Below are 27,694 nucleotides of genomic sequence, written 5' to 3'. Positions count from 1 at the left end.
CTCAGCACTAGTTCCATGTAGAACCCTCTGTGGAAATGGTTCTACATGGAACCTCAAAGTTTCTATCAGGAACCAAAAGTGTTCTACTTGGAACCAAAAAAGGTTAGTCAAATGGTTCTCTTATGGGGACAGATAGCACCTTTTTTATGAGTGTAGAGAGCGCACAAGACATAGGGCATATAAGTCGCTTGGAGTGGTGAGAGACAGAAGGGGGAGGGAAAGTGTGGGGGAAAGAGACTGGGAGAGAGAAGCTGCTCTGTGTGGACTGTAGCTTGCAGCTGTAATTGTGGAAGAGCGAGAAAGCGTGCTCATGTGAGAGAGACTCAGAGACTACTAGAGAGAGAGAGAGAGAAAGCAAAAGAGGTTGAGAGAGAGTGAGAGAGAGACAGACAGATAGCGAAGGCTGAAACACAGAGAGTGAAGTAAATAAAGAATGCAAGAAAGACAGTACAGTGACGCAGTGCTTCTCTGTCTACTGTAGGTGTACGAATTCTGTGGAGGCAGCGTGATACAAGGACTATACATTTCCTGTCTCCTATCAGCCGGATTTACTCCGAAAAGGGCATCAATGACCATTGGACCATATACTTCTCCACAATATTGCAGGCACTAAAGGTGGACTTTTAACAAGTGCAGTGACAATGCAGGTGAGATTCTCTTGATAGTTTATATACTGTACATGTGTTCAACTGCATGTTGTACTGAAATTATAGTGTTTGGTTTGCTAGACTTGAAGTAAGCCTTTTTATTGAAATGAATCACTTGTGGTGCATGGCATTTCTATCTGTTTATAATCGGGAAAACTGAATATCTACTAGATGCCGAGTTATGTATATTTCATACGCTTGCAGACTGTATGTTATGTTTGCGGTAAAAAAATATTCAACAGCTTCTGTCTGAAGCCAGATGATGTGTCGACAGAGGCTGTGTTGTTTAGTTTAATTGTGGTAATGAGCTGTTACTATGCATTTACTTATAATCTGAGATATATTTGATATGGCTTCCAGGTAAAAAACAAAAAACAAAGATGTGCTTTGGAAAGTGAACTTTTATGATTGAGTGTAGAGAACAATGACGTTCTGTGTCTCTGTATCGCTCTTCTCATACCGTACACACAGATACAGTCACACTCACAATATGTGTTGCTTTGTTCACTAAGTCCTGTGCTGCTGGCTCTCCCTAGCTGCAGACAGCAGGACAGTTGATGGAGTGACGTGCTCTGGGTGGGGTGCCTGTTCATTAGATGAGTGTGATTGAGACCACAGTATATTGACAGGGAGTAGAACGATGAGACTACTGTACATGGTTAACAAACACAACAAAGATCAACAGAGCAAGCGAGGAGTCACCTATAGATCTACGGATAGCTGGATTCAGGAATAAAGCGCCTTTCACAGTGCTCTTCACACATCCTGTAACAGCAAAATAAAATGGATTCATAGAGAAAGTAAGAGGTAGATGAGAGAAGGTGTGGAAAGAGAAGGCTGGGAAGAGATATGCAGTATGGGGGAGTCGTCATAGATTGAGTGGACTTTGGAGAAGGGTAGAAAAGAGATAAGGAGGCGAGGGAGTGTGAGAGAGATGGAGTCACTGCTGTGTTCTAGTACAGCTAGGCCATGACAGTAAAGACAGCCCTGGCTTGGGGGGACATCGAGTAGAGATGGCCAGTCCATTATTCCTGCTCCAGGGTGGGAGCCCTGACCTAGCCCCTAATCCAACAGCCTTCCCTACGCCTCGCCTCTCACCCAAGGAGATCGCCACGGCTCTCCTCACACAAACAAACACACATCCACTGCATGCATGACAAACACAAGCTTCATAAGCCCCGTGGTCAGTCAGCCCTCCTTACCCAGCTAGCTACCACTGCTCCTCAAACGTTCACCACACACTTCTGCCTACCACTTAGGCATTTTACTTTCCACAGACACCTCTATATCCATTTTAATTTGTATCAAGGGCATTTGTTAGTCTATTGTTATACTGCTTCTCTTTTGTCATTTGCATTGGTTTGTGAGATTTGTTTTGTTGTAAAACTAAAAGATTGTGCGGATGAAGTCATGTCTTGCTGTGAGGATCAGTTGTGTAGTTGTTGTGACAGTGTCCCCCACAGCCTCAGGCATTGCTATGGGCACACAGGGGACATTTCCGCCTGTCATCTCCACTTTAGTTACAACCAAAGACGTTTAACAAGGGTACAGATCTTGTACCTCCCGAAACTTAAAAGATAAATCTGTATGCCATCAAACAAAATGCTTTTTTTCTTTTGTTCAGCATTTTGATTTCAGGTCTTAGTCGTTCTTAATCCTCATATAATTGAGATGGAATGCACAGTGTAAGGCTCAGTTTAATTTATAATAATAGCTGTAATCAGATTTTCTATATCCCCACAGTTTTGAATTGGTCCACCCAGGGATCTTACCAGCTATAAATCTCAGTTATGTGCAGTGGTGGAAAAAAGTACTGAATTGTCATCCTTGAGTAAAAGTAAAAATACCTTTAATAGAAAATTACTCAAGTAAAAGGGAAAGTAAAAGTCTAAAAGTATTTGGTTTTAAATATCAAAAGTAAATGTAATTGTTAAAATATACTTAAGTATTAAAAGTACAAGTATAAATCATTTCACATTCCTTATAGAGTGGAGTTGGTATCGCAGTTGAGAAAATACTTTCAGACAAAAAGCTAAAAAGCGACTGCCCCTAAAAACCAACGACTCCCTTTGAAAACGGGCGATGTGGCATCAGAAACATTTATTATAGTGTAAAAATGTACTACAAAGTGTAGCTAAATAGAATAACTTTGGTCATACCCCCTCAGCACGTGACGTCCATGGACGTCGAATTATGGTCGATATCAGGTCTGTCTGTTGTGGCCGCTATTTCACCCCAAATTGGTTTATACATGTATAACTATGTAAATGTCTCTCGGACCAGGTGACTTTTATCAATATACACTCTAAAAAGTAAAGGTTCCTGGAGTATCCTTTAGGGGTTCTTCAAACTGGAACTGTGGGGGAACCCCTAAAAGTTATTTGAAGAACATTTTGTGGGAACTCCTCTAAGTTCTTCGAAGAACCCCTTATCATGGTTCCTCAAAGAACCTTTTGGGGTTCATTTTTTTAACTCCCAGCAAACCAGACAGCACCATTTTTTTATTGCCTTTTTTTTTTACAGATAGCCAGGGGCACACTCCAACACTCCAACATCATTTAAAAACAACGCATTTGTGATTAGTGAGTCTGCCAGAGTTAGAAGGGATGACCAGGGATGTTCTCTTGATAAGTGTGTGAATTTGACCTTTTTCCTGTCTTGCTAAGCATTCGAAACATAACAAGTACTTCTGGGTGTCAGGGAAAATGTATGGAGTAAAAAGTACATTATTTTCTTTAGGAAGGTAGCAAAGTAAAAGTAAAAGTTGTCAAATATAAATAGTAAAGTACAGATACCCCCCAGAAAATGACTTAAGTAGTACTTTAAAGTATTTTTACTTGAGTACTTTACACCACTGGTTATGTGTCATTATATAAGAGCATTAAATATTGCAAGTTGAGCTTCCACCTCCCATTATGGCCTGTAGAGTAAATTGCTGCTCTTAGTTGAGCTAATTAGTCATGGTGATTGGTCTATAGGCATGGTTCATGATGAACAAAACAATGCAGCCTCTCTGTCCATGTTGGATTCATTAGCTTCATTCAGCCTGTTGCACACACGCATACGTCTGCGTGCGAGGATTGCATGGAGAGAAAAAAAAAACGTTGAATGTGCCGTGAAGGTTAAGGGCTCCATTATTTTGTGTGCATTATATTAAACATGTGAGGCCTGTCACTTAGGCTGGTCCTGCTGGGCCATACCGATAGTTCCCATGGCACTCATCCTCGATGTTAATCAAAATAAAAAAATGGACTCTGGTTTGTGAGGTGAACTAACCTTCCTACTTGGCTTGCAGAGACAAGGTGCTGTCAATTTAACCTTTTATTTTGACTAGGCAAGTCAGTTAAGAACAAATTCTTATTTACAATGACAGCCTACCAGGGAACAGTGGGTTAACTGCCTTATTTAGGGCAGAATGACAGATTTTTTACCTTGTCAGCTCAGGGATTCGATCCAACAACCTTTCGGTTACTGGCCCAATGCGCTAACCACTAGGCACTAGGCTACCTGACACCCCAAATAAACTGGATGTAATTAGCTTGAAGAATACTGTCAGTCCCTGGAGAACCCTTGATCTGTGTCCCTAACGTAAGATGAAGTGGGAGTGCTGCTGCCTGAGGAGCTGCAGCTGCAGTCAATATTAACTGGGCTGGGCTATTTTTACCCCATTTTGTTTTTCCACTGAATTGGTCTTTTAACCCAAATATATATGAATTCTAGTCAATGGACACAATAAGCAAAAATGTGTGAGATGTTTGAAATGATTCCCTTTGTTTTGGGCAATGATAACTAGGACTGTAAATGTAGGAGAATTGTGAATTGTTTTCACTCAGTCGATTCACAATGTTATTTTACGCATTTCCACATTCACATTTTTTTATTGAGTTTTCTTGCTTTCTGCTCACTGCAGCCAGTGTAAAAATCCATGGTCTTGTTGCGCTGATCTGTCAGTGTTCCCTCCAATTGACTTTTTCTTGCTAGATGTCTGTCTCTCTTGATATCTTCATGCACACCAGTCAAGGGGATATTGTGTAGGAGATTGAAAGGCAAAGGTATGTAGTTGTCAGCTGAAACCAAAATCTGGTTCTGAACATTGGGTACTCTTGGACTATTCGTTTCAAAGACAAGCATAAAAATGTTACGCAATAACAAGATTTAGAAGGAACATCTTACCTCATACAAAAGGTACCTCTGAAATATGGACTATTTGATTACATACAGTCAAGTCCCAAATTATTGGCACCCTTGAGAAAGATGAGCAAAAAATACTATATAAAATATATAATACAAATACTACTAATTCTACAGTATTTGAATGCAAAAAAAGGAAAATTATATTATTTTATACTAATGCAAGTGCTCAGAGCAAGAGATTTTGTTAAACAAGTAATACAAAATTATCAAAATGATTGGCACCCCTGTTTTTAATACTCTAGCATCCTCCCCTTGCGAGGATAACAACACAGCCTTAAACACTTTTTTAATGATGATTGGAGAACACATTGGGATGGATCTTAGACCACTCCTCCATACAGAATATTTCCAGATCCTTGATATCCTTCGTCTGCGTTTATGGACTGCCCTCTTCAATTCAAACCACAGGTTTTCAATGGGGATCAAATCCTGAGACGGCCATTCAAAATGTTGATTTTGTGGTCAATGAACCATTTCTTTGTGGATTTTGATGTGTGCTTGGGGTTATTGTCTTGCTAAAAGATCCACTTGCGGCAAAGTTTCAAGATCCCTCCCAAATGTGTTCTCCAACCTCATAAAACATTTTCGAAAAAAAGCTCAGTGTCGTTATACCTGTATTGAAAACAGGGGATTCAGGAAAAAGATATGATCCCTTATTGATGTCACCTGTTAAATCCACTTCCATCCGTGTAGATGAAAGAGAGGAGACAGGTTAAAGAAGGTTTTTTAAGCCTTGAGACAATTGAGACATGTACTGTGTATGTGTGCCATTCAGAAGGTAAATGGGCAAGACAAAAGGACATCCAGCCAACTTGACACAACTGTGGGAAGCATTTGAGTCAACATGGGCCAGCATCCCTGTGGAATGCTTTCGACACCTTGTAGAGTCCATGCTCCAACGCATTGAGGTTGTTCTGAGGGCAAAAGGGAGCGGGGGGATCCAACAACTGAAAAAACACATTTTGCCCCAGGGATCCGTGGAAGTTTAGAGGGTGTAATACAATACAATGTAATATTATTAATCTACAATGTTTGTTATTAAACCTTGGGCAACATGAGCCTATTGGTATCCACAGTACTCCACCTATTATACATTTTCCATCTCAATACTTCAATACTATATTTTTTTTACATAAATGCACTGTAATTTAAAGTAATTGTCCAGTGAAAATCAAACTTTTAAAAGCTAATGTTCTGTTAACTCATACCCAAATAATTTTGACTATACTCGTATTTGTGGCCGAAGCATTAATTGGAGAAAAAATACTTTAAAAAAGCCACCTCAAACTTGTATCTCAAACAGACCGTTTCAAAAATGCTTTTTAAATGAGATTTAAACATAATCGGTTCAAGGACATACATCTGGTGTATTAGAAGCATTTATTGGTACCATGATTGACTTTCTATTTATTTATTTCACTATTATGGGGGATCCTGTTTTCTGCTAACAATGCCTGCAGTGGTGCGGTCGGCCGTGAACTTCCATGGCTTCAATGAGAGGTGGCAGTCTGTCACGTCTGCTCTCGCTCCTCCCCTCCGGTGTTTGACGTCGCCGGTATACTAACCGCCGGTCCTGGGATCCATCATTACGAGCACCTGCACGTTGTCATGAGGCAAACCTGGACTCCATTACCTTACTTATTACCACCCCTATATCTGGCCCTCCCTTAGGTTCCTTCCCCAGTCAGTATTGATCCTGTGTACATGCAAAGACGCTACTGTTATGTTGTCTCGTTTGTTGTTTTATTAAACGTTTCACCTGCTTCTCAACTTACAGCGTCTTCGTTACACAGTCGTTTTCTCTCTGCCTCATGACAACATGTGTAGAACTGCAGGATATTAGCGTTATAGTTGCAACAAGAAACATTTCTCTGCCCCATGACAACATGTGTAGAACTGCAGGATATTAGCGTTATAGTTGCAACAAGAAACATTTCTCTGCCTCATGACAACATGTGTAGAACTGCAGGATATTAGCGTTATAGTTGCAACAAGAAACATTTCTCTGCCCCATGACAAAATGTGTAGAATGCAGGAAATTAGCAAGTTTTTTTCCCTCCAAGAGGCAGACCTTTAAAATGTTCATTCCCAGGGCCCGAGACTTGGTTTGTCCGGCCTTGCACACGAAATCATGGTAAAACTCCTTGTATGATATTTTTTAGACTTATTTATATATTTATAGACTGAGCTATTTAAAAACACTTTTTCAACATTTCAAGATAGCAGTTAGTTCAGTTTGATCTTATTAAAGACAGCTGTATAATTTTTTTAATTCATTTTGACATATTGTTTGGGACCACTTTTTTTGCTCTGTTTGAAGGCTGTCAGCTTCTTCTCAGGAGGAGAATCACTTAGCCTTTCAACTAATTTTCAAATGATAGGATGCCTAAACTAACGGTGTACACCAGGTGTATCCAGTATAAACTAACGGTGTACACCAGGTGTATCCAGTATAAACTAACGGTGTACACCCGAAGCTTCCAGTCTGTTATTCGAACTCAATCAGCATGACAGAGTGATCTCCAGCCTTGTCCTCGTCAACACTCACACCTGTTAACGAGAGAATCACTGACATGCCGGTCCTTTTGTGGCAGGGCTGAAATGCAGTGGAAATGTTTTTTGGGGGGGGATTCAGTTAATTTGCATAACCCCCTCCTACTGCAGTACATCCAGGAGGAGGTAGGATTACACTACCCACAACCCCCTCCTACTGCAGTACAAACAGGAGGAGGTAGGACTACACTACCCACAACCCCCTCCTACTGCAGTACGTACAGGAGGAGGTAGGACTACACTACCCACAACCCCCTCCTACTGCAGTACATACAGGAGGTAGGACTACACTACCCACAACCCCCTCCTACTGCAGTATCTACAGGAGGAGGTAGGACTACACTACCCACAACCCCTCCTACTGCAGTACATACAGGAGGAGGTAGGACTACACTACCCACAACCCCCTCCTACTGCAGTACATCCAGGAGGAGGTAGGATTACACTACCCACAACCCCCTCCTACTGCAGTATGTACAGGAGGAGGTAGGACTACACTACCCACAACCCCCTCCTACTGCAGTACATACAGGAGGAGGTAGGACTACACTACCCACAACCACAGTTCCCTAAAGGCAGGGTTGGGTAGGTTAGTACCCTGTTAGAGGGTTGGGTAGATTAGTACCCCGTTAGAGGGTTGGGTAGGTTAGTACCCCGTTAGAGGGTTGGGTAGGTTAGTACCCTGTTAGAGGGTTGGGTAGGTTAGTACCCTGTTAGAGGGTTGGGTAGGTTAGTACCCTGTTAGAGGGTTGGGTAGGTTAGTACCCCGTTAGAGGGTTGGGTAGGTTAGTACCCCGTTAGAGGGTTGGGTAGGTTAGTACCCCGTTAGAGGGTTGGGTAGGTTAGTACCCCGTTAGAGGGTTGGGTAGGTTAGTACCCCGTTAGAGGGTTGGGTAGGTTAGTACCCTGTTAGAGGGTTGGGTAGGTTAGTACCCTGTTAGAGGGTTGGGTAGGTTAGTACCCCGTTAGAGGGTTGGGTAGGTTAGTACCCCGTTAGAGGGTTGGGTAGGTTAGTACCCCGTTAGAGGGTTGGGTAGGTTAGTACCCCGTTAGAGGGTTGGGTAGGTTAGTACCCCGTTAGAGGGTTGGGTAGGTTAGTACCCTGTTAGAGGGTTGGGTAGGTTAGTACCCTGTTAGAGGGTTGGGTAGGTTAGTACCCTGTTAGAGGGTTGGGTAGGTTAGTACCCTGTTAGAGGGTTGGGTAGGTTAGTACCCTGTTAGAGGGTTGGGTAGGTTAGTACCCTGTTAGAGGGTTGGGTAGGTTAGTACCCCGTTAGAGGGTTGGGTAGGTTAGTACCCCGTTAGAGGGTTGGGTAGGTTAGTACACCGTTAGAGGGTTGGGTAGGTTAGTACCCCGTTAGAGGGTTGGGTAGGTTAGTACCCCGTTAGAGGGTTGGGTAGGTTAGTACCCCGTTAGAGGGTTGGGTAGGTTAGTACCCCGTTAGAGGGTTGGGTAGGTTAGTACCCCGTTAGAGGGTTGGGTAGGTTAGTACCCCGTTAGAGGGTTGGGTAGGTTAGTACCCCGTTAGAGGGTTGGGTAGGTTAGTACCCCGTTAGAGGGTTGGGTAGGTTAGTACCCCGTTAGAGGGTTGGGTAGGTTAGTACCCCGTTAGAGGGTTGGGTAGGTTAGTACCCCGTTAGAGGGTTGGGTAGGTTAGTACCCCGTTAGAGGGTTGGGTAGGTTAGTACCCCGTTAGAGGGTTGGGTAGGTTAGTACCCCGTTAGAGGGTTGGGTAGGTTAGTACCCTGTTAGAGGGTTGGGTAGGTTAGTACCCTGTTAGAGGGTTGGGTAGGTTAGTACCCCGTTAGAGGGTTGGGTAGGTTAGTACCCCGTTAGAGGGTTGGGTAGGTTAGTACCCCGTTAGAGGGTTGGGTAGGTTAGTACCCCGTTAGAGGGTTGGGTAGGTTAGTACCCCGTTAGAGGGTTGGGTAGGTTAGTACCCCGTTAGAGGGTTGGGTAGGTTAGTACCCCGTTAGAGGGTTGGGTAGGTTAGTACCCCGTTAGAGGGTTGGGTAGGTTAGTACCCTGTTAGAGGGTTGGGTAGGTTAGTACCCCGTTAGAGGGTTGGGTAGGTTAGTACCCCGTTAGAGGGTTGGGTAGGTTAGTACCCCGTTAGAGGGTTGGGTAGGTTAGTACCCCGTTAGAGGGTTGGGTAGGTTAGTACCCCGTTAGAGGGTTGGGTAGGTTAGTACCCTGTTAGAGGGTTGGGTAGGTTAGTACCCTGTTAGAGGGTTGGGTAGGTTAGTACCCTGTTAGAGGGTTGGGTAGGTTAGTACCCCGTTAGAGGGTTGGGTAGGTTAGTACCCCGTTAGAGGGTTGGGTAGGTTAGTACCCTGTCCTCAGGACCTTTACCATAATCTATCAGTCTCTGTGTGTGTGTGTGTGTGTGTGTGTGTGTGTGTGTGTGTGTGTGTGTGTGTGTGTGTGTGTGTGTGTCAGGATGACATCATCGATGATGCGGTGGGTTTCGTGGCGGCAGCGGAGATGCTGAGGGAGAGGGGGGCGGGGACGATCATCGCCGTGGCAACGCACGCCATCCTGTCCGCGGACGCTCCCAGGATCCTCCAGGAGTCAGTCATTAGTCAGAGAGGAGAGGAGGTACCCCCTGTATATAACCTCATTACTACCCGGTACCCCCTGTATATAGTCTCATTACTACCTGGTACCCCCTGTATATAACCTCATTACTACCCGGTACCCCCTGTATATAGCCTCATTACTACCCGGTACCCCCTGTATATAGCCTCATTACTACCTGGTACCCCCTGTATATAGCCTCATTACTACCTGGTACCCCCTGTATATAGCCTCATTACTACCTGGTACCCCCTGTATATAACCTCATTACTACCCGGTACCCCCTGTATATAGCCTCATTACTACCCGGTACCCCCTGTATATAGCCTCATTACTACCTGGTACCCCCTGTATATAGCCTCATTACTACCTGGTACCCCCTGTATATAGCCTCATTACTACCTGGTACCCCCTGTATATAGCCTCATTACTACCTGGTACCCCCTGTATATGTGACAGGTTACAGGAAATACTCATAGCCTGTTATACATTAAAAAGTATTAGTAAGTTCATAGTATGTGAGGATCTTAAAACATCTAAGGTTAAAAATATCATGCATTCTGTATTAGTTGATAGAGATGGATAACATTCATATAATTGTGTTAAAAAGTAAAAAATCCATCAAGCGTACAAAAGGTAAGAATTGTAAAAGGAATGTGTAAACCGTTATATTGATTACTTTATTTTGTGGTGCCAAATTGAAGGGGAAAAGTGTTAATCTGTGATCTACTAAATGCTCTTTAATCTATGAGCCTGAGATCGATTGCTCTGGTCTCCAGCCAAGTTCGCGGGGAAATCGCGGTCTTTTCCTCATTACAGTAAAAGTTCTCAGTGAGGAAACAATACCGTATCACACTCGGGATTATTTCTCCCCTTTTTCAGGGGCCAAAGCCTCATTAGATATCGGTCGTCCAGAACAACTAGCCAAAGCCTCATTAGATATCGGTCGTCCAGAACAACTAGCCAAAGCCTCATTAGATATCGGTCGTCCAGAACAACTAGCCAAAGCCTCATTAGATATCGGTCGTCCAGAACAACTAGCCAAAGCCTCATTAGATATCGGTCGTCCAGAACAACTAGCCAAAGCCTCATTAGATATCGGTCGTCCAGAACAACTAGCCAAAGCCTCATTAGATATCGGTCGTCCAGAACAACTAGCCAAAGCCTCATTAGATATCGGTCGTCCAGAACAACTAGCCAAAGCCTCATTAGATATCGGTCGTCCAGAACAACTAGCCAAAGCCTCATTAGATATCGGTCGTCCAGGACAACTAGACAAAACCTCATTAGATATCGGTCGTCCAGAACAACTAGCCAAAGCCTCATTAGATATCGGTCGTCCAGAACAACTAGCCAAAGCCTCATTAGATATCGGTCGTCCAGAACAACTAGCCAAAGCCTCATTAGATATCGGTCGTCCAGAACAACTAGCCAAAGCCTCATTAGATATCGGTCGTCCAGAACAACTAGCCAAAGCCTCATTAGATATCGGTCGTCCAGGACAACTAGCCAAAGCCTCATTAGATATCGGTCGTCCAGAACAACTAGCCAAAGCCTCATTAGATATCGGTCGTCCAGAACAACTAGCCAAAGCCTCATTAGATATCGGTCGTCCAGAACAACTAGCCAAAGCCTCATTAGATATCGGTCGTCCAGGACAACTAGCCAAAGCCTCATTAGATATCGGTCGTCCAGAACAACTAGCCAAAGCCTCATTAGATATCGGTCGTCCAGAACAACTAGCCAAAGCCTCATTAGATATCGGTCGTCCAGGACAACTAGCCAAAGCCTCATTAGATATCGGTCGTCCAGAACAACTAGCCAAAGCCTCATTAGATATCGGTCGTCCAGGACAACTAGCCAAAGCCTCATTAGATATCGGTCGTCCAGAACAACTAGCCAAAGCCTCATTAGATATCGGTCGTCCAGAACAACTAGCCAAAGCCTCATTAGATATCGGTCGTCCAAAGGAAGTCTGTAGACGGGAGTGTTTATGCGTCTATACAGAACAACTGGCGTAATTTCCCGGACTATTAAGCGCACCTGAATATAAGCCGAACCCACTGAATTTTTAAAAAAAGTATTATTTTGAACATAAATAAGTCGCACATGTCTATAAGCCGCAGGTGCCTACCGGTACATTGAAACAAATTAACTTTACACAGGCTTTAATGAAACACGGCTTGTAACAACAATAAATAGGCTTTAACGAAACACAACTACAAAATGAGGATGTGATTTGCTCGGGTTTCCCAAAAACATGATTTGCTGGTTGGGGTAAGTTTCTCAAAAGCATGTGAAATCACAAAAAAAAAGTGTCTTGGACCCTTACTATGAAATTCAACTTACATAAATAAAATAGATTTAGTTGTAAAAAAAAAGAACTTCTCCTGTAAGGCAGTGTTATTAAAATGGAGGTGAAATGTCTTTAAAAAGTGGGTGTTAACGAAATGTCTGTGTGGCACTCTTCCCCCTCCCACTACACTTTCTCCCTCCCCTCCCAGGATGTGAAGTTAAAGAACATGGGTTCTTGGCCCAGCGTTCTCAGTCCACCCCCGCCTCCGCTGTCCGCTCCTCTAGCGACAGCTTCGAACAGGTCCGTCGCGTCGCCCGAGAGAAGGAGAGAGAGAAACAGCTAAAAGCACAGGCCAGGAGAGAGCAGGAGAAACTACGGTAAGAGGGAAGGATGGAGGGAGGGAAAGGGAGGAGGAGGAGGAGGAGAGGGAGAAGACCTCTCAGCCGAGGTAGAAACTATGGTGAGAAAAAGGGAAGGATGGATAAAGGGAGAAGCTCATTCTAGCACCCCATCTAAGCTCATCCCCCTCTGACACTCCACTTTCTCTTCTCCAGTAGCCGTGACGACGAGGACTCTGTGGACCAGCAGAGGGAGCTGGCGAGACGCCGCGAGCAGGAAAGGAGGAGGAGAGAGGTGGTAATACTTTATAGCAGTAATACTACTATAATACTAACATGTTATACTAGTATAGCAGGAGAGAGGTGGTAATACTTTATAGCAGTAATACTACTATAATACTAACATAATATACTGGTATAGTAGGAGAGAGGCGGTAATACTTTATAGCAGTAATACTACTATAATACTAACATGTTATACTAGTATAGCAGGAGAGAGGTGGTAATACTTTATAGCAGTAATACTACTATAATACTAACATAATATACTGGTATAGCAGGAGAGAGGCGGTAATACTACTATAATACTAACATGTTATACTAGTATAGCAGGAGAGAGGCGGTAATACTACTATAATACTAACATGTTATACTAGTATAGCAGGAGAGAGGTGGTAATACTTTATAGCAGTAATACTACTATAATACTAACATGTTATACTAGTATAGTAGGAGAGAGGCGGTAATACTACTATAATACTAACATGTTATACTAGTATAGCAGGAGAGAGGCGGTAATACTTTATAGCAGTAATACTACTATAATACTAACATGTTATACTAGTATAGCAGGAGAGAGGCGGTAATACTTTATAGCAGTAATACTACTATAATACTAACATAAAATACTAGTTTAGCAGAAGAGAGGTGGTAATACTTTATAGCAGTAATACTACTATAATACTAACATGTTATACTAGTATAGCAGGAGAGAGGCGGTAATACTTTATAGCAGTGATACTACTATAATACTAACATGTTATACTAGTATAGCAGGAGAGAGGCGGTAATACTTTATAGCAGTAATACTACTATAATACTAACATAAAATACTAGTTTACCAGAAGAGAGGCGGTAATACTTTATAGCAGTAATACTACTATAATACTAACATAAAATACTGGTTTAGCAGAAGAGAGGTGGTAATACTTTATAGCAGTTATACTACTATAATACTATCATAAAATACTGGTATAGTAGGAGAGAGGTGGTAATACTTAATACCATTTGTACTACTGTAATACAAAATTCAAAAGGCACTCGCACATCTGAGCAATCTTATTGGAGGTGCATGATAACAGTTGAAACAGGATGAATGAAAAAAGGAAACCGCACACTGCTCTTCATAGTATCACTGATATTTAATAAGCTTTACGTATCGGCCTCACGGCCTTCGTCAGAGATACTATCAAGAGCAGTGTGTGGTTTCTTTTTACTACTGTAATACTAACATAATATACTTTTCTAGGAGAAGAGAGGTGGTAATACTTTATAGCAGTTATACTACTATAATACTAACATAATATACTGGTTTAGCAGAAGAGAGGTGGTAATACTTTATTGCAGTAATACTACTATAATACTAACATGTTATACTAGTATAGCAGGAGAGAGGCGGTAATACTTTATAGCAGTAATACTACTATAATACTAACATGTTATACTAGTATAGCAGGAGAGAGGTGGTAATACTTTATAGCAGTTATACTACTATAATACTAACATGTTATACTAGTATAGCAGTAATACTACTATAATACTAACATGATATACTGGTATAGCAGGAGAGAGGAGGAGAGAATCATCATAAAGATACGTATTAATATATGTATATTCTTGTTATATTATGTATATTCAGTTATATTACAATAATACAGAGGAGAGGTAGTTTAGCTGAGAAGAGATGGGAAAGATTAACACTGCATCTAATTCCTCTCTCTCTCGCTCTGTCTCTCATCCCCCTCTCTCTACAGATGGCGGACACCATTGACATCAACTTCCAGAGCAACTTGATGGTCATCTTTGAAGAGAACCTTTTTCTGAGAGAGAGATTGAGAAAGAGATATGAACTCTACCTTATCCCACCATGGCTGGGATTTCACACACAACACCCTCCCTCCCTCTGATTAGAGACCCCAGACCAGGATGTGAGCTCCAGAGACTTGAAGGAGACTGAGGTGAGGTACAGTAATAAGGAGTAGCCCTCCCTCCCTCCCTCTGATTAGAGACCCCAGACCAGGATGTGAGCTCCAGAGACTTGAAGGAGACTGAGGTGAGGTACAGTAATAAGGAGAAGCCCTCCCTCCCTCCCTCTGATTAGAGACCCCAGACCAGGATGTGAGCTCCAGAGACTTGAAGGAGACTGAGGTGAGGTACAGTAATAAGGAGTAGCCCTCCCTCCCTCTGATTAGAGACCCCAGACCAGGATGTGAGCTCCAGAGACTTGAAGGAGACTGAGGTGAGGTACAGTAATAAGGAGTAGCCCTCCCTCCCTCTGATTAGAGACCCCAGACCAGGATGTGAGCTCCAGAGACTTGAAGGAGACTGAGGTGAGGTACAGTAATAAGGAGTAGCCCTCCCTCCCTCCCTCTGATTAGAGACCCCAGACCAGGATGTGAGCTCCAGAGACTTGAAGGAGACTGAGGTGAGGTACAGTAATAAGGAGTAGCCCTCCCTCCCTCTGATTAGAGACCCCAGACCAGGATGTGAGCTCCAGAGACTTGAAGGAGACTGAGGTGAGGTACAGTAATAAGGAGTAGCCCTCCCTCCCTCTGATTAGAGACCCCAGACCAGGATGTGAGCTCCAGAGACTTGAAGGAGACTGAGGTGAGGTACAGTAATAAGGAGAAGCCCTCCCTCCCTCTGATTAGAGACCCCAGACCAGGATGTGAGCTCCAGAGACTTGAAGGAGACTGAGGTGAGGTACAGTAATAAGGAGTAGCCCTCCCTCCCTCCCTCTGATTAGAGACCCCAGACCAGGATGTGAGCTCCAGAGACTTGAAGGAGACTGAGGTGAGGTACAGTAATAAGGAGATGCCCTCCCTCCCTCCCTCTGATTAGAGACCCCAGACCAGGATGTGAGCTCCAGAGACTTGAAGGAGACTGAGGTGAGGTACAGTAATAAGGAGTAGCCCTCCCTCCCTCCCTCTGATTAGAGACCCCAGACCAGGATGTGAGCTCCAGAGACTTGAAGGAGACTGAGGTGAGGTACAGTAATAAGGAGAAGCCCTCCCTCCCTCCCTCTGATTAGAGACCCCAGACCAGGATGTGAGCTCCAGAGACTTGAAGGAGACTGAGGTGAGGTACAGTAATAAGGAGTAGCCCTCCCTCCCTCTGATTAGAGACCCCAGACCAGGATGTGAGCTCCAGAGACTTGAAGGAGACTGAGGTGAGGTACAGTAATAAGGAGATGCCCTCCCTCCCTCCCTCTGATTAGAGACCCCAGACCAGGATGTGAGCTCCAGAGACTTGAAGGAGACTGAGGTGAGGTACAGTAATAAGGAGAAGCCCTCCCTCCCTCCCTCTGATTAGAGACCCCAGACCAGGATGTGAGCTCCAGAGACTTGAAGGAGACTGAGGTGAGGTACAGTAATAAGGAGTAGCCCTCCCTCCCTCCCTCTGATTAGAGACCCCAGACCAGGATGTGAGCTCCAGAGACTTGAAGGAGACTGAGGTGAGGTACAGTAATAAGGAGTAGCCCTCCCTCCCTCCCTCTGATTAGAGACCCCAGACCAGGATGTGAGCTCCAGAGACTTGAAGGAGACTGAGGTGAGGTACAGTAATAAGGAGAAGCCCTCCCTCCCTCCCTCTGATTAGAGACCCCAGACCAGGATGTGAGCTCCAGAGACTTGAAGGAGACTGAGGTGAGGTACAGTAATAAGGAGATGCCCTCCCTCCCTCCCTCTGATTAGAGACCCCAGACCAGGATGTGAGCTCCAGAGACTTGAAGGAGACTGAGGTGAGGTACAGTAATAAGGAGTAGCCCTCCCTCCCTCCCTCTGATTAGAGACCCCAGACCAGGATGTGAGCTCCAGAGACTTGAAGGAGACTGAGGTGAGGTACAGTAATAAGGAGAAGCCCTCCCTCCCTCCCTCTGATTAGAGACCCCAGACCAGGATGTGAGCTCCAGAGACTTGAAGGAGACTGAGGTGAGGTACAGTAATAAGGAGTAGCCCTCCCTCCCTCTGATTAGAGACCCCAGACCAGGATGTGAGCTCCAGAGACTTGAAGGAGACTGAGGTGAGGTACAGTAATAAGGAGTAGCCCTCCCTCCCTCCCTCTGATTAGAGACCCCAGACCAGGATGTGAGCTCCAGAGACTTGAAGGAGACTGAGGTGAGGTACAGTAATAAGGAGATGCCCTCCCTCCCTCTGATTAGAGACCCCAGACCAGGATGTGAGCTCCAGAGACTTGAAGGAGACTGAGGTGAGGTACAGTAATAAGGAGATGCCCTCCCTCCCTCTGATTAGAGACCCCAGACCAGGATGTGAGCTCCAGAGACTTGAAGGAGACTGAGGTGAGGTACAGTAATAAGGAGAAGCCCCCCCCCCTTAGCGGTGGGGACCGGGAGTACAACTTCCACTTTTTGCAATTTCAGATGCGTTTTTTGTGTCTAACTGCCCGTTTATCGTTGATGATTGGTTGTTGCCGTGGGCAATGGTGAAACCGGATACCTATGGATAAACAGATATGTGAACTCCTCTTGTATTCTGAAATGAAACCGGAGGGAGGAGGGGAGGACTGAGAACTATTACCTGAACATAAAGAATAAAAAGAGGGTTTAATGGAGAAAGAAGATGTGAACACCTTCTAACGTGCGAGAGGGAGGGCCGGGCGAACGAGAGGATGGACAGACTTCTTTCTCTTTGATTCATTTCTCTCTTAATCTAGAATTTTTCTCTCCCTGTTTTTTGATGTTGGGTTTTATTAAGCGGGGTGGGTGAGGAGATGGGGGAGGGAGAAGTGGGCCGGCTGTGTGTGTTACCATGTTTGCGTCCCAAAAGGGCACCCTATTCCCTTCATATAGTGCACTACTTGTGTCCAGGGCCCATGGGGATCTGATCAAAAGTGGTGCGCTATATAGGGAGTAGGGTGCCATTTGGGACTTATCCTCTGAGATGGGTTCAGTTTCTCTCCGGACAGCAAGATGAACACCGGGCTCACACCCCAGCACTATAAAGAAGCACCCTTCCTTCCTTCCTTCCTTCCTTCCTTCCTTCCTTCCTTCCTTCCTTCCTTCCTTCCTTCCTTCCTTCCTTCTTACTCTCCTTGTTCTTTGTGACATCACTGACTTGACACAACTTGAAAGTGTAAAAGCTTGAACTCCATTTTTTCAGTCATGTCTGATTCATTGATTATTTCAAGAAAGGAGGCAGAGAGGGAAGGAAGGAGGGAACGAGGGGAAAAAGAGGCAGGATGAGTGAAGAGAGGGAGAGAGGGAAGGAAGGAGGGAACGAGGGGAAAAAGAGGAAGGATGAGTGAAGAGAGGAGGGAGAGAGGGAAGAAAGGAGGGAGGGAAGGAAGAGAGGGAGGGCGGGGTACATTTTAAAGGTGTTGGAATGTGGCTCTTGCCTTACAGCTCTGACCTGTAAATGAACACACGCCACAGATTATATATATATATATATATATATATATATATATATATATAAATAAATAAATTATATACGATGAAAAGTCCCTAAAAATAATTGGATTATGTTGTTGGGAGGGAGAACGGCTAATCTGCCTTGTGCTCAATTCCCTTTTGGTTTTTTAGAGAATTGACTGTAAATAAAATAAATAAAAATTTATGATGCTATAAAAAATAGTTTTGTCTTGTTCATAACCTCCTTTCTCTCATCCTGTTTTTCTCTGTATCAAGTTCAGATATTCAAGAGTTTAAAGACCTCTGTTTTTATTTAAACAGTATGAATAATAACAATGGCTGGGTTGATGGGCACTTCAGTGAGTTGGAGCCTTTGATTGCCCTGCCTCTGGGAGCCTGTCGACTTGTTACATGATTACTGAGTGAAAGAGAGCCTATGAAAGTTTTCATGGAGGGTGGGTGCCCCCTGGTGGCTGAACCTGAGATCAATGAGAGAACTTGTCAGAAAAAACGACAGAGTCCCACTTCTCTGTCATTGTACAAAGTAGAGAGTGGGGGAAAAACTGTGTAAAAATGTATACAGAGGCTCTGGAATTTGTCATAAAAAAAATAAAAATAGTGAAAAAGGATTAAAATAAAGTTCCAACAGTACATGAGATGATCAGACTGAACCAACTGCTATGTTAAAATGTTTATTCAGTTAGGAAACAGAGGATGTATTACATAAAGTTATCACAGAATTAAAGTTATCACACAATTAAATAATACATCCTCACTCACACAAGACAAACATGGCTTCATTATTGTTGACAGTTTATTATCATAGTTTCTCACAGATCCTGGCTTCCACTGTTAGAATGGCTGAGCGAGAGGAGGTGGGGCTTTTTTCATAGCCTGAGAGAGAGAGAGAGAGAGAGAGACATTCAGTTTTACTAGAGGGGTTGGGTGGCGCCCCCTGTTGGCTGAACCCGGGTGGGAGGTTCCCCCTTAGCAAGCAATGGACCCCAGCACACCACTGAAGCCATTAAGAACTATATTCAAAAACACACCTGGTAACCTGTTCAATCACCAGGCACACGGCTCAACATAGTTCAATGACAGAGACTGTGGACTTCGAATAATTTTGGGTAAAAAAAAAAAAAATGGTGAAAATTAATAAAATGAAGTAGCAGCTGTCTTTGATATGCTCAAAATTAACTAACTGCTATCTTGAAATATAGAGAAAGTGTTTTAAAATAGGCATCCTATCATTTCAAAATTAGTCGAAAGGCTAAGTGATTCTCTTCCTGAGAAGAAGCTGACAGCCTTCAAACAGAGCAAAAAAAGTGGTCCCAAACAATATGTCAAAATGAATAAAAAAAATGATACAGCTGTCTTTAATAAGATCAAACTGAACTAACTGCTATCTTGAAATGTTGAAAAAGTGTTTCTAAATAGCTCAGTCTTATCACTCAATATGAGTCAAAATCTGTCACTTCCAGGAGTGCTCATTTTGTCAAAAATAAAAAAATGAAAAAAATAACAACTCACAGCTGTGTTAATAGACCCAACTCAAACATCTGCTATCTTGAAATGTCCAAAAAAGGTATTTAAATGGGCCTACCAGACATCTTCTTGAGAGAAGATAAGGTCAGGGATCTCTCTGGTCACCCACAAAGCCATTTCCTCCTTTGGCCGCCTCTTCTTCCAGTTCTCTGCTGCCAATGACTGGAACGAACTACAAAAATCTCTGAAACTGGAAACACTTATCTCCCTCACTAGCTTTAAGCACCAGCTGTCAGAGCAGCTCACAGATTACTGCACCTGTACATAGCCCATCTATAATTTAGCCCAACTACCTCTTCCCCTACTGTATTTATTTATTTATTTTGCTCCTTTGCACCCCATTATTTATATTTCTACTTTGCACTTTCTTCTACTACAAATCTACCATTCCAGTGTTTTACTTGCTATATTGTATTTACTTTGCCACCATGGCCTTTTTGCCTTTACCTCCCTTATCTCACCTCATTTGCTCACATTGTATATAGACTTATTTTTTTACTGTATTATTGACTGTACGTTTGTTTATTCCATGTGTAACTCTGTGTTGTTGTATGTTGTCGAACTGCTTTGCTTTATCTTGGCCAGGTCGCAATTGTAAATGAGAACTTGTTCTCAACTTGCCTACCTGGTTAAATAAAGGTGAAATAAATAAAAATGTATATACTGTATTCCAGTCATGGTTCATCCTATATAACTACTGCTGTCCACTTCATATGTATATACTGTATTCTAGTCCTGGTTCATCCTATATAACTACTGCTGTCCACTTCATATGTATATACTGTATTCTAGTCCTGGTTCATCCTATATAACTACTACTGTCCACTTCATATGTATATACTGTATTCTAGTCCTGGTTCATCCTATATAACTACTGCTGTCCACTTCATATGTATATACTGTATTCTAGTCATGGTTCATCCTATATAACTACTGCTGTCCACTTCATATGTATATACTGTATTCTAGTCCTGGTTCATCCTATATAACTACTGCTGTCCACTTCATATGTATATACTGTATTCTAGTCCTGGTTCATCCTATATAACTACTGCTATCCACTTCATATGTATATACTGTATTCTAGTCATGGTTCATCCTATATAACTACTGCTGTCCACTTCATATGTATATACTGTATTCTAGTCATGGTTCATCCTATATAACTGCTGCTGTCCACTTCATATGTATATACTGTATTCTAGTCCTGGTTCATCCTATATAACTACTGCTATCCACTTCATATGTATATACTGTATTCTAGTCATGGTTCATCCTATATAACTACTGCTGTCCACTTCATATGTATATACTGTATTCTAGTCCTGGTTCATCCTATATAACTACTGCTGTCCACTTCATATGTATATACTGTATTCTAGTCAAGGACTATCCTATTTAATTATTGCTGTCCACATACTATTCTTCAGATATACTACATATTTGATCCATATTACCTATACATCCCTTTACATTTATATATACACTACCGGTCAAACGTTTTAGAACAATTAAGGGTTTTTCTTTATTTGTACTATTTTCAACATTGTAGATTAATAGTGAAGACATCAAGACTATGAAATATCAGATATGGAATCATGTAGTAACCAAAAAAAGTGTTATATTTATATATTTTATATTTGAGATTCTTCAAAGTAGCCACCCTTTGCCTTGATGACAGCTTTGCACAATCTTGGCATTCTCTCAACCAGCTTCATGAGGTAGTCACCTGGAATGCATTTCAATTAACAGGTGTGCCTTGTTAAAGTTAATTTGTGGAATTTCTTTCCTTCTAAATGCGTTTGAGCAAATCAGTTGTGTTGTGACAAGGTAGGGTTGGTATACAGAAGATAAGCCCTATTTGGTAAAAGACCAAGTCCATATTATGGCAAGAACAGCTCAAATAAGCAAAGAGAAACGACATGAATGTAAAAATAAAGAAAAACCCTTGAATGAGTAAGTGTGTCCCAACATTTGACTGGTACTGTATATACACTGCTCAAAAAAATAAAGGGAACACTAAAATAACACATCCTAGATCTGAATGAATGAAATAATCTTATTAAATACTTTTTTCTTTACATAGATGAATGTGCTGACAACAAAATCACACAAAAATAATCAATGGAAATCCAATTTATCAACCCATGGAGGTCTGGATTTGGAGTCACACTCAAAATTAAAGTGGAAAACCACACTACAGGCTGATCCAACTTTGATATAATGTCCTTAAAACAAGTCAAAATGAGGCTCAGTAGTGTGTGTGGCCTCCACGTGCCTGTATGACCTCCCTACAACGCCTGGGCATGCTCCTGATGAGGTGGCGGATGGTCTCCTGAGGGATCTCCACCCAGACCTGGACTAAAGCATCCGCCAACTCCTGGACAGTCTGTGGTGCAACGTGGCGTTGGTGGATGGAACGAGACATGATGTCCCAGATGTGCTCAATTGGATTCAGGTCTGGGGAACGGGCGAGCCAGTCCATAGCATCAATGCCTTCCTCTTGCAGGAACTGCTGACACACTCCAGCCACATGAGGTCTAGCATTGTCTTGCATTAGGAGGAACCCAGGGCCAACCGCACCAGCATATGGTCTCACAAGGGGTCTGAGGATCTCATCTCGGTACCTAATGGCAGTCAGGCTACCTCTGGCGAGCACATGGAGGGCTGTGCAGCCCCCCAAAGAAATGCCATCCCACACCATGACTGACCCACCGCCAAACCGGTCATGCTGGAGGATGTTGCAGGCAGCAGAACGTTCTCCACGGCGTCTCCAGACTGTCATGTCTGTCACATGTGCTCAGTGTGAACCTGCTTTCATCTGTGAAGAGCACAGGGTGCCAGTGGCGAATTTGCCAATCTTGGTGTTCTCTGGCAAATGCCAAACGTCCTGCACGGTGTTGGGCTGTAAGCACAACCCCCACCTGTGGACGTCGGGCCCTCATACCACCCTCATGGAGTCTGTTTCTGACCGTTTGAGCAGACACATGCACATTTGTGGCCTGCTGGAGGTCATTTTGCAGGGCTCTGGCAGTGCTCCTCCTGCTCCTCCTTGCACAAAGGCGGAGGTAGCGGTCCTGCTGCTGGGTTGTTGCCCTCCTACGGCCTCCTCCATGTCTCCTGATGTACTGGCCTGTCTCCTGGTAGCGCCTCCATGCTCAGGACACTACGCTGACAGACACAGCAAACCTTCTTGCCACAGCTCGCATTGATGTGCCATCCTGGATGAGCTGCACTACCTGAGCCACTTGTGTGGGTTGTAGACTCCGTCTCATGCTACCACTAGAGTGAAAGCACCGCCAGCATTCAAAAGTCACCAAAACATCAGCCAGGAAGCATAGGAACTGAGAAGTGGTCTGTGGTCCCCACCTGCAGAACCACTCCTTTATTGGGGGTGTCTTGCTAATTGCCTATAATTTCCACCTGTTGTCTATTCCATTTGCACAACAGCATGTGAAATGTATTGTCAATCAGTGTTGCTTCCTAAGTGGACAGTTTGATTTCACAGAAGTGTGATTGACTTGGAGTTACATTGTGTTGTTTAAGTGTACCCTTTATTTTTTTGAGCAGTGTATATAAATATATACACACATATATATATATACACACATATACACACAGTATATACTCACAGTATATATATTTATATTCCAGGACTGCAACATTGCTCATCCTAATATTTCTATATTTCTTAATTCCTTTACTTTTTACTGTCACGTCCTGACCAGTAATAGGGGTTATTTGTTATTGTAGTTTGGTCAGGACGTGGCAGGGGGTGTTTGTTTTATGTGGTTCGGGCTATGTATTTAGGTAGAGGGGTGTTTGGTTTATGTGGTTCGGGCTATGTATTTAGGTAGAGGGGTGTTTGGTTTATGTGTTTCGGGCTATGTATTTAGGTAGAGGGGTGTTTGGTTTATGTGGTTCGGGCTATGTATTTAGGTAGAGGGGTGTTTGGTTTATGTGGTTCGGGCTATGTATTTAGGTATTGGGGTGTTTGGTTTATGTGGTTCGGGCTATGTATTTAGGTAGAGGGGTGTTTGGTTTATGTGGTTCGGGCTATGTATTTAGGTAGAGGGGTGTTTGTTTTATGTGGTTTGGGCTATGTATTTAGGTAGAGGGGTGTTTGTTTTATGTGGTTCGGGCTATGTATTTAGGGAGAGGGGTGTTTGGTTTATGTGGTTCGGGCTATGTATTTAGGTAGAGGGGTGATTGGTTTATGTGGTCCGGGGTTTGTTAGTCTATGTTCTATGTTAGTGTATTTCTATGTTCTGTCTTGTCTATTGTAGTTCTTTGTTTAGTTAATTGGGGTTGGACCTTCAATTGGAGTCAGCTGGTTATCGTTGCCTCTGATTGAAGGTCCTATAATTAGGAGGTTGTTTGTCATGGGGGTTTTGTGGCAGATTGTTGCTGTGTATAGCTTTGTGCCTTACTGGCCTGTTCTTTGTCGTTTTGGTTTTCCTTCTTTGTCCTTTAATAAAAGAAGATGAGTGTACATTTTCCCGCTGCGTCTTGGTCTAAACCCTACGACACCTGTGACATTTACATTAGGGTGTATTGTTAGATATTACTGCACTGTTGGAACCAGGAACACAAGCATTTCACTACACCCACAATAACATCTACTAAATATGTGTATGTGACCAATAACATTTTTATTTGATTGTATTTTTGAAAGTGTTACATAATTCTCAATCCGCTTTGCGTCGTGCCTAAAAACAGCACTTAGCCGTGGTACTGTATATTAGCCATATACTGTCACAACTTCCACCGAAGTCATTTCCTCTCCTTGTTCGGCGGTCGGCGTCACCGGTCTTCTAGCCATCGTCGATCCACTTTTCATTTTCCATTTGTTTTGTCTTGTTTTCTTACACATCTGGTTTCCATTTCCATCATGAATTGTTGTGTATTTAACCCTCTGTTCCCCCCATGTCCTTGTGTGGAATTGTTTGTTTGTAAGTGCTTGTACTCTGTTACTGGTGCGCATCGGGTTTTGTACCCATGTAGGTTCGTTTTGTATTAAACTGCTCCGGCTATTACCTATCTCTGCTCTCCTGCATCTGACTTCACTGCCACCAGGTCCGCAATCCTTACATATACCACACCTCCTCAGGCCTTATTGCTTATTAGAACACATAAGTGTATTATAAGGCATTATAAAGGTCATTAAAATAATTATAATATGTACTTCATAGAAACGGTTACCCTTTATATTCTAATAACTCACATTTTAAGATTCATTATTTCATTTATTCCATGTTAAGGGCTCTAACCAAGGAACAAGACTATTTGTCTCCCTCTTGCTGTTGCATGCAGTTCCTCTCTCTCTTCCTCCCTCCCTCTAACCCCTCCCTCCATCTAACCCCACCCCTCTGGCAGAACCAGGAAGTCCATCCCCCTTCACAAACTCTCTTCTGAGGAAACGAAACTGATCTGAGTCTCTGTGTCGTCTGTCTGTGTGAGAGTGAACAACCGTCCAAATGGCTCAACAGGGAGTTCTGCTGGACCAGGACCAGTTCTGTTGTTCTGTCTGTCTGGATCTACTGAAGGAACCAGTCACCATCCCCTGTGGACACAGTTACTGTAGGAGCTGTATTGAGGGCTGCTGGGATCAGGATGTTCTGAAAGGGGTCTATAGCTGTCCACAGTGCAGACAGACCTTCACTCCAAGGCCTATTCTGACAAAAAGTAACCTATTGGCTGAGGTGGTGGAGAAACTGAAGAAGACAGGACTCCAGGCTGCTCCCCCTCCTGCTCTGTGCTATGCTGGACCTGGAGATGTGGCGTGTGATGTCTGCACTGGGACCAGAAAGCAGAAAGCCCTCATGTCCTGTCTGGTGTGTCTGGCCTCTTACTGTGAGACTCACCTCCAATCTCACTACGAATCTCCTGCTTTGAAGAGGCACAAGCTGGTCAAAGCCACCGCACAACTACAGGAGAAGATCTGCTCTCATCATGACAAACTGCTGGAGGTTTACTGTCGTACCGATCAGCAGGGTATCTGTTATCAGTGTGTGATGGACGAACATAAAGGCCATGATACAGTGTCAGCTGCAGCAGAGAGGACTGAGAAACAGGTAAGACCAGAACAACTTGTTGGTGACTGTCTGATAAACAAAGAATTAAAGATACAGTAGGAACTAAGGCTGTTTGAATATGAGATCATTGAAATGAAATAGATCCTCAGCAGAACAAATATGAACACAAACCTTGAGTATATTGATATGTCAACCCAGATTCTCCAGATGTATCACCATTTTATAATGTCAAACACTATTATCATTCTGAATGGCCTTTAATGAGTCCAAAGTTCAGTCTCAACCTGTTGATACATGTAGTCCTACCATAAAAACTATAATCATTCACATAGCAACAAATAAATATCATTTAGTAAATGGACCATCCATTTTTTAGACCTTCCTCTCTATGGGCCCTATGTCACATTACTATACTATTGATCTACTGGACTAATAAAGCTTGATAGCTCATTGAAGAGTGATTCTCCACAGAGGCAGCTGGGGATGAGTCAGCAGAAGGTCCAGCAGAGATTCCAGGAGAGAGAGAAGGAGCTGAAGGAGCTCCAACAGGCTGTGGAGTCTCTCAAGGTGAGTATTGTTGACCACAGGAGACACACCATTTCACCTGTCTCCTCCAGTCAGAGAGAGAGAGAGAGAGAGAGAGGTAGAGGGGCCCCTATCCAATCCCACTGACCCCACTGTTGGGAACAGGCTGTCACTGCTGAGGCAGTGAAGAAAGTAGAGGAGGATGGGTCAAGGCTGAGGGATCCTGAGAGGATCCCTGTGAGTAGTAGATCTGTGACAGCACAGAGGGATGGGCCAACCATTGATATATGCTTCAGTAAGGTTGGCTTCTTAGTGTTCATAGCAAATGGTTATCAACTGTACCGCAGAAATGGAATGTAAATCACAGAAAAAAAATGTGTTTTGGTGCAGCTGCAGAGAAGTATTTGGTCATACTAGATTTGACTTCAGAAGAGTTCCAGGGTGTGTTGAGTGGTGGTGTCCCGTCCTCCCAGGCCGTTGGCCTGGTGCAGGAGCAGATAGGGTCAAAGTAGTGGAATGGGGTAGTGGGTTTTAATGAGTGTAGGGTTAGTTGGCCTGGTGCAGGAGCAGATAGGGTCAAAGTAGTGGAATGGGGTAGTGGGTTTTAATGAGTATAGGGTTAGTTGGCCTGGTGCAGGAGCAGATAGGGTCAAAGTAGTGGAATGGGGTAGTGGGGTTTAATGAGTGTAGGGTTAGTTGGCCTGGTGCAGGAGCAGATAGGGTCAAAGTAGTGGAATGGGGTAGTGGGTTTTAATGAGTGTAGGGTTAGTTGGCTTGGTGCAGGAGCAGATAGGGTCAAAGTAGTGGAATGGGGGTAGTGGGTTTTAATGAGTGTAGGGTTAGTTGGCCTGGTGCAGGAGCAGATAGGGTCAAAGTAGTGGAATGGGGTAGTGGGTTTTAATGAGTGTAGGGTTAGTTGGCCTGGTGCAGGAGCAGATAGGGTCAAAGTAGTGGAATGGGGTAGTGGGTTTTAATGAGTGTAGGGTTAGTTGGCCTGGTGCAGGAGCAGATAGGGTCAAAGTAGTGGAATGTGGGTAGAGGGTTTTAATGAGTGTAGGGTTAGTTGGCCTGGTGCAGGAGCAGATAGGGTCAAAGTAGTGGAATGGGGTAGTGGGTTTTAATGAGTGTAGGGTTAGTTGGCCTGGTGCAGGAGCAGATAGGGTCAAAGTAGTGGAATGGGGGTAGTGGGTTTTAAAACCTCTCTAGGCTAGGCGGGACGAATTCGTCCCACCTACGTAACAGCCACTGCTATCCTGTGGCGCGATTTTCAAAACCTTAAAAATCCTATTACTTCAATTTCTCAAACATATGACTATTTTACAGCCATTTAAAGACA

At 43.4% G+C, this 27,694-nt stretch overlaps 1 protein-coding gene and 1 long non-coding RNA gene across 3 annotated transcripts; both read left to right on the top strand.

Moving 5' to 3' along the window:
* Positions 1–180: 180 nt before the first annotated feature.
* LOC106596095 (uncharacterized) lies at positions 181–14,987 on the top strand. Of its 2 annotated transcripts, none has more exons than XR_014383166.1 (5): positions 181–647; positions 9,835–9,993; positions 12,477–12,645; positions 12,823–12,904; positions 14,640–14,987. It is a non-coding gene; the product is annotated as an uncharacterized LOC106596095 (long non-coding RNA). The 2 variants fall into 2 exon arrangements; XR_014383165.1 differs by having other exon boundaries at positions 182–647; positions 12,823–12,901; positions 14,640–14,984.
* Positions 14,988–25,178: 10,191 nt separating this feature from the next.
* On the top strand, positions 25,179–26,505 carry LOC145866920 (E3 ubiquitin/ISG15 ligase TRIM25-like). Its single transcript, XM_082970993.1, has 2 exons — positions 25,179–25,872; positions 26,305–26,505. The coding sequence occupies exons 1-2, from the start codon at positions 25,276–25,278 to the stop codon at positions 26,503–26,505; spliced, it is 798 nt and encodes a 265-aa protein (XP_082827119.1). The 5' UTR covers positions 25,179–25,275.
* The last annotated feature ends 1,189 nt before the right edge of the window (positions 26,506–27,694 follow it).

Source organism: Salmo salar, unplaced genomic scaffold (assembly GCF_965601325.2).
Source record: "Salmo salar unplaced genomic scaffold, fSalSal1 ptg000136l, whole genome shotgun sequence".
NCBI lineage: Eukaryota > Metazoa > Chordata > Actinopteri > Salmoniformes > Salmonidae > Salmo > Salmo salar.
The sequence above is the reverse complement of the archived record's forward strand: the minus strand, read 5'-3'. Positions and strand labels throughout refer to the sequence as shown.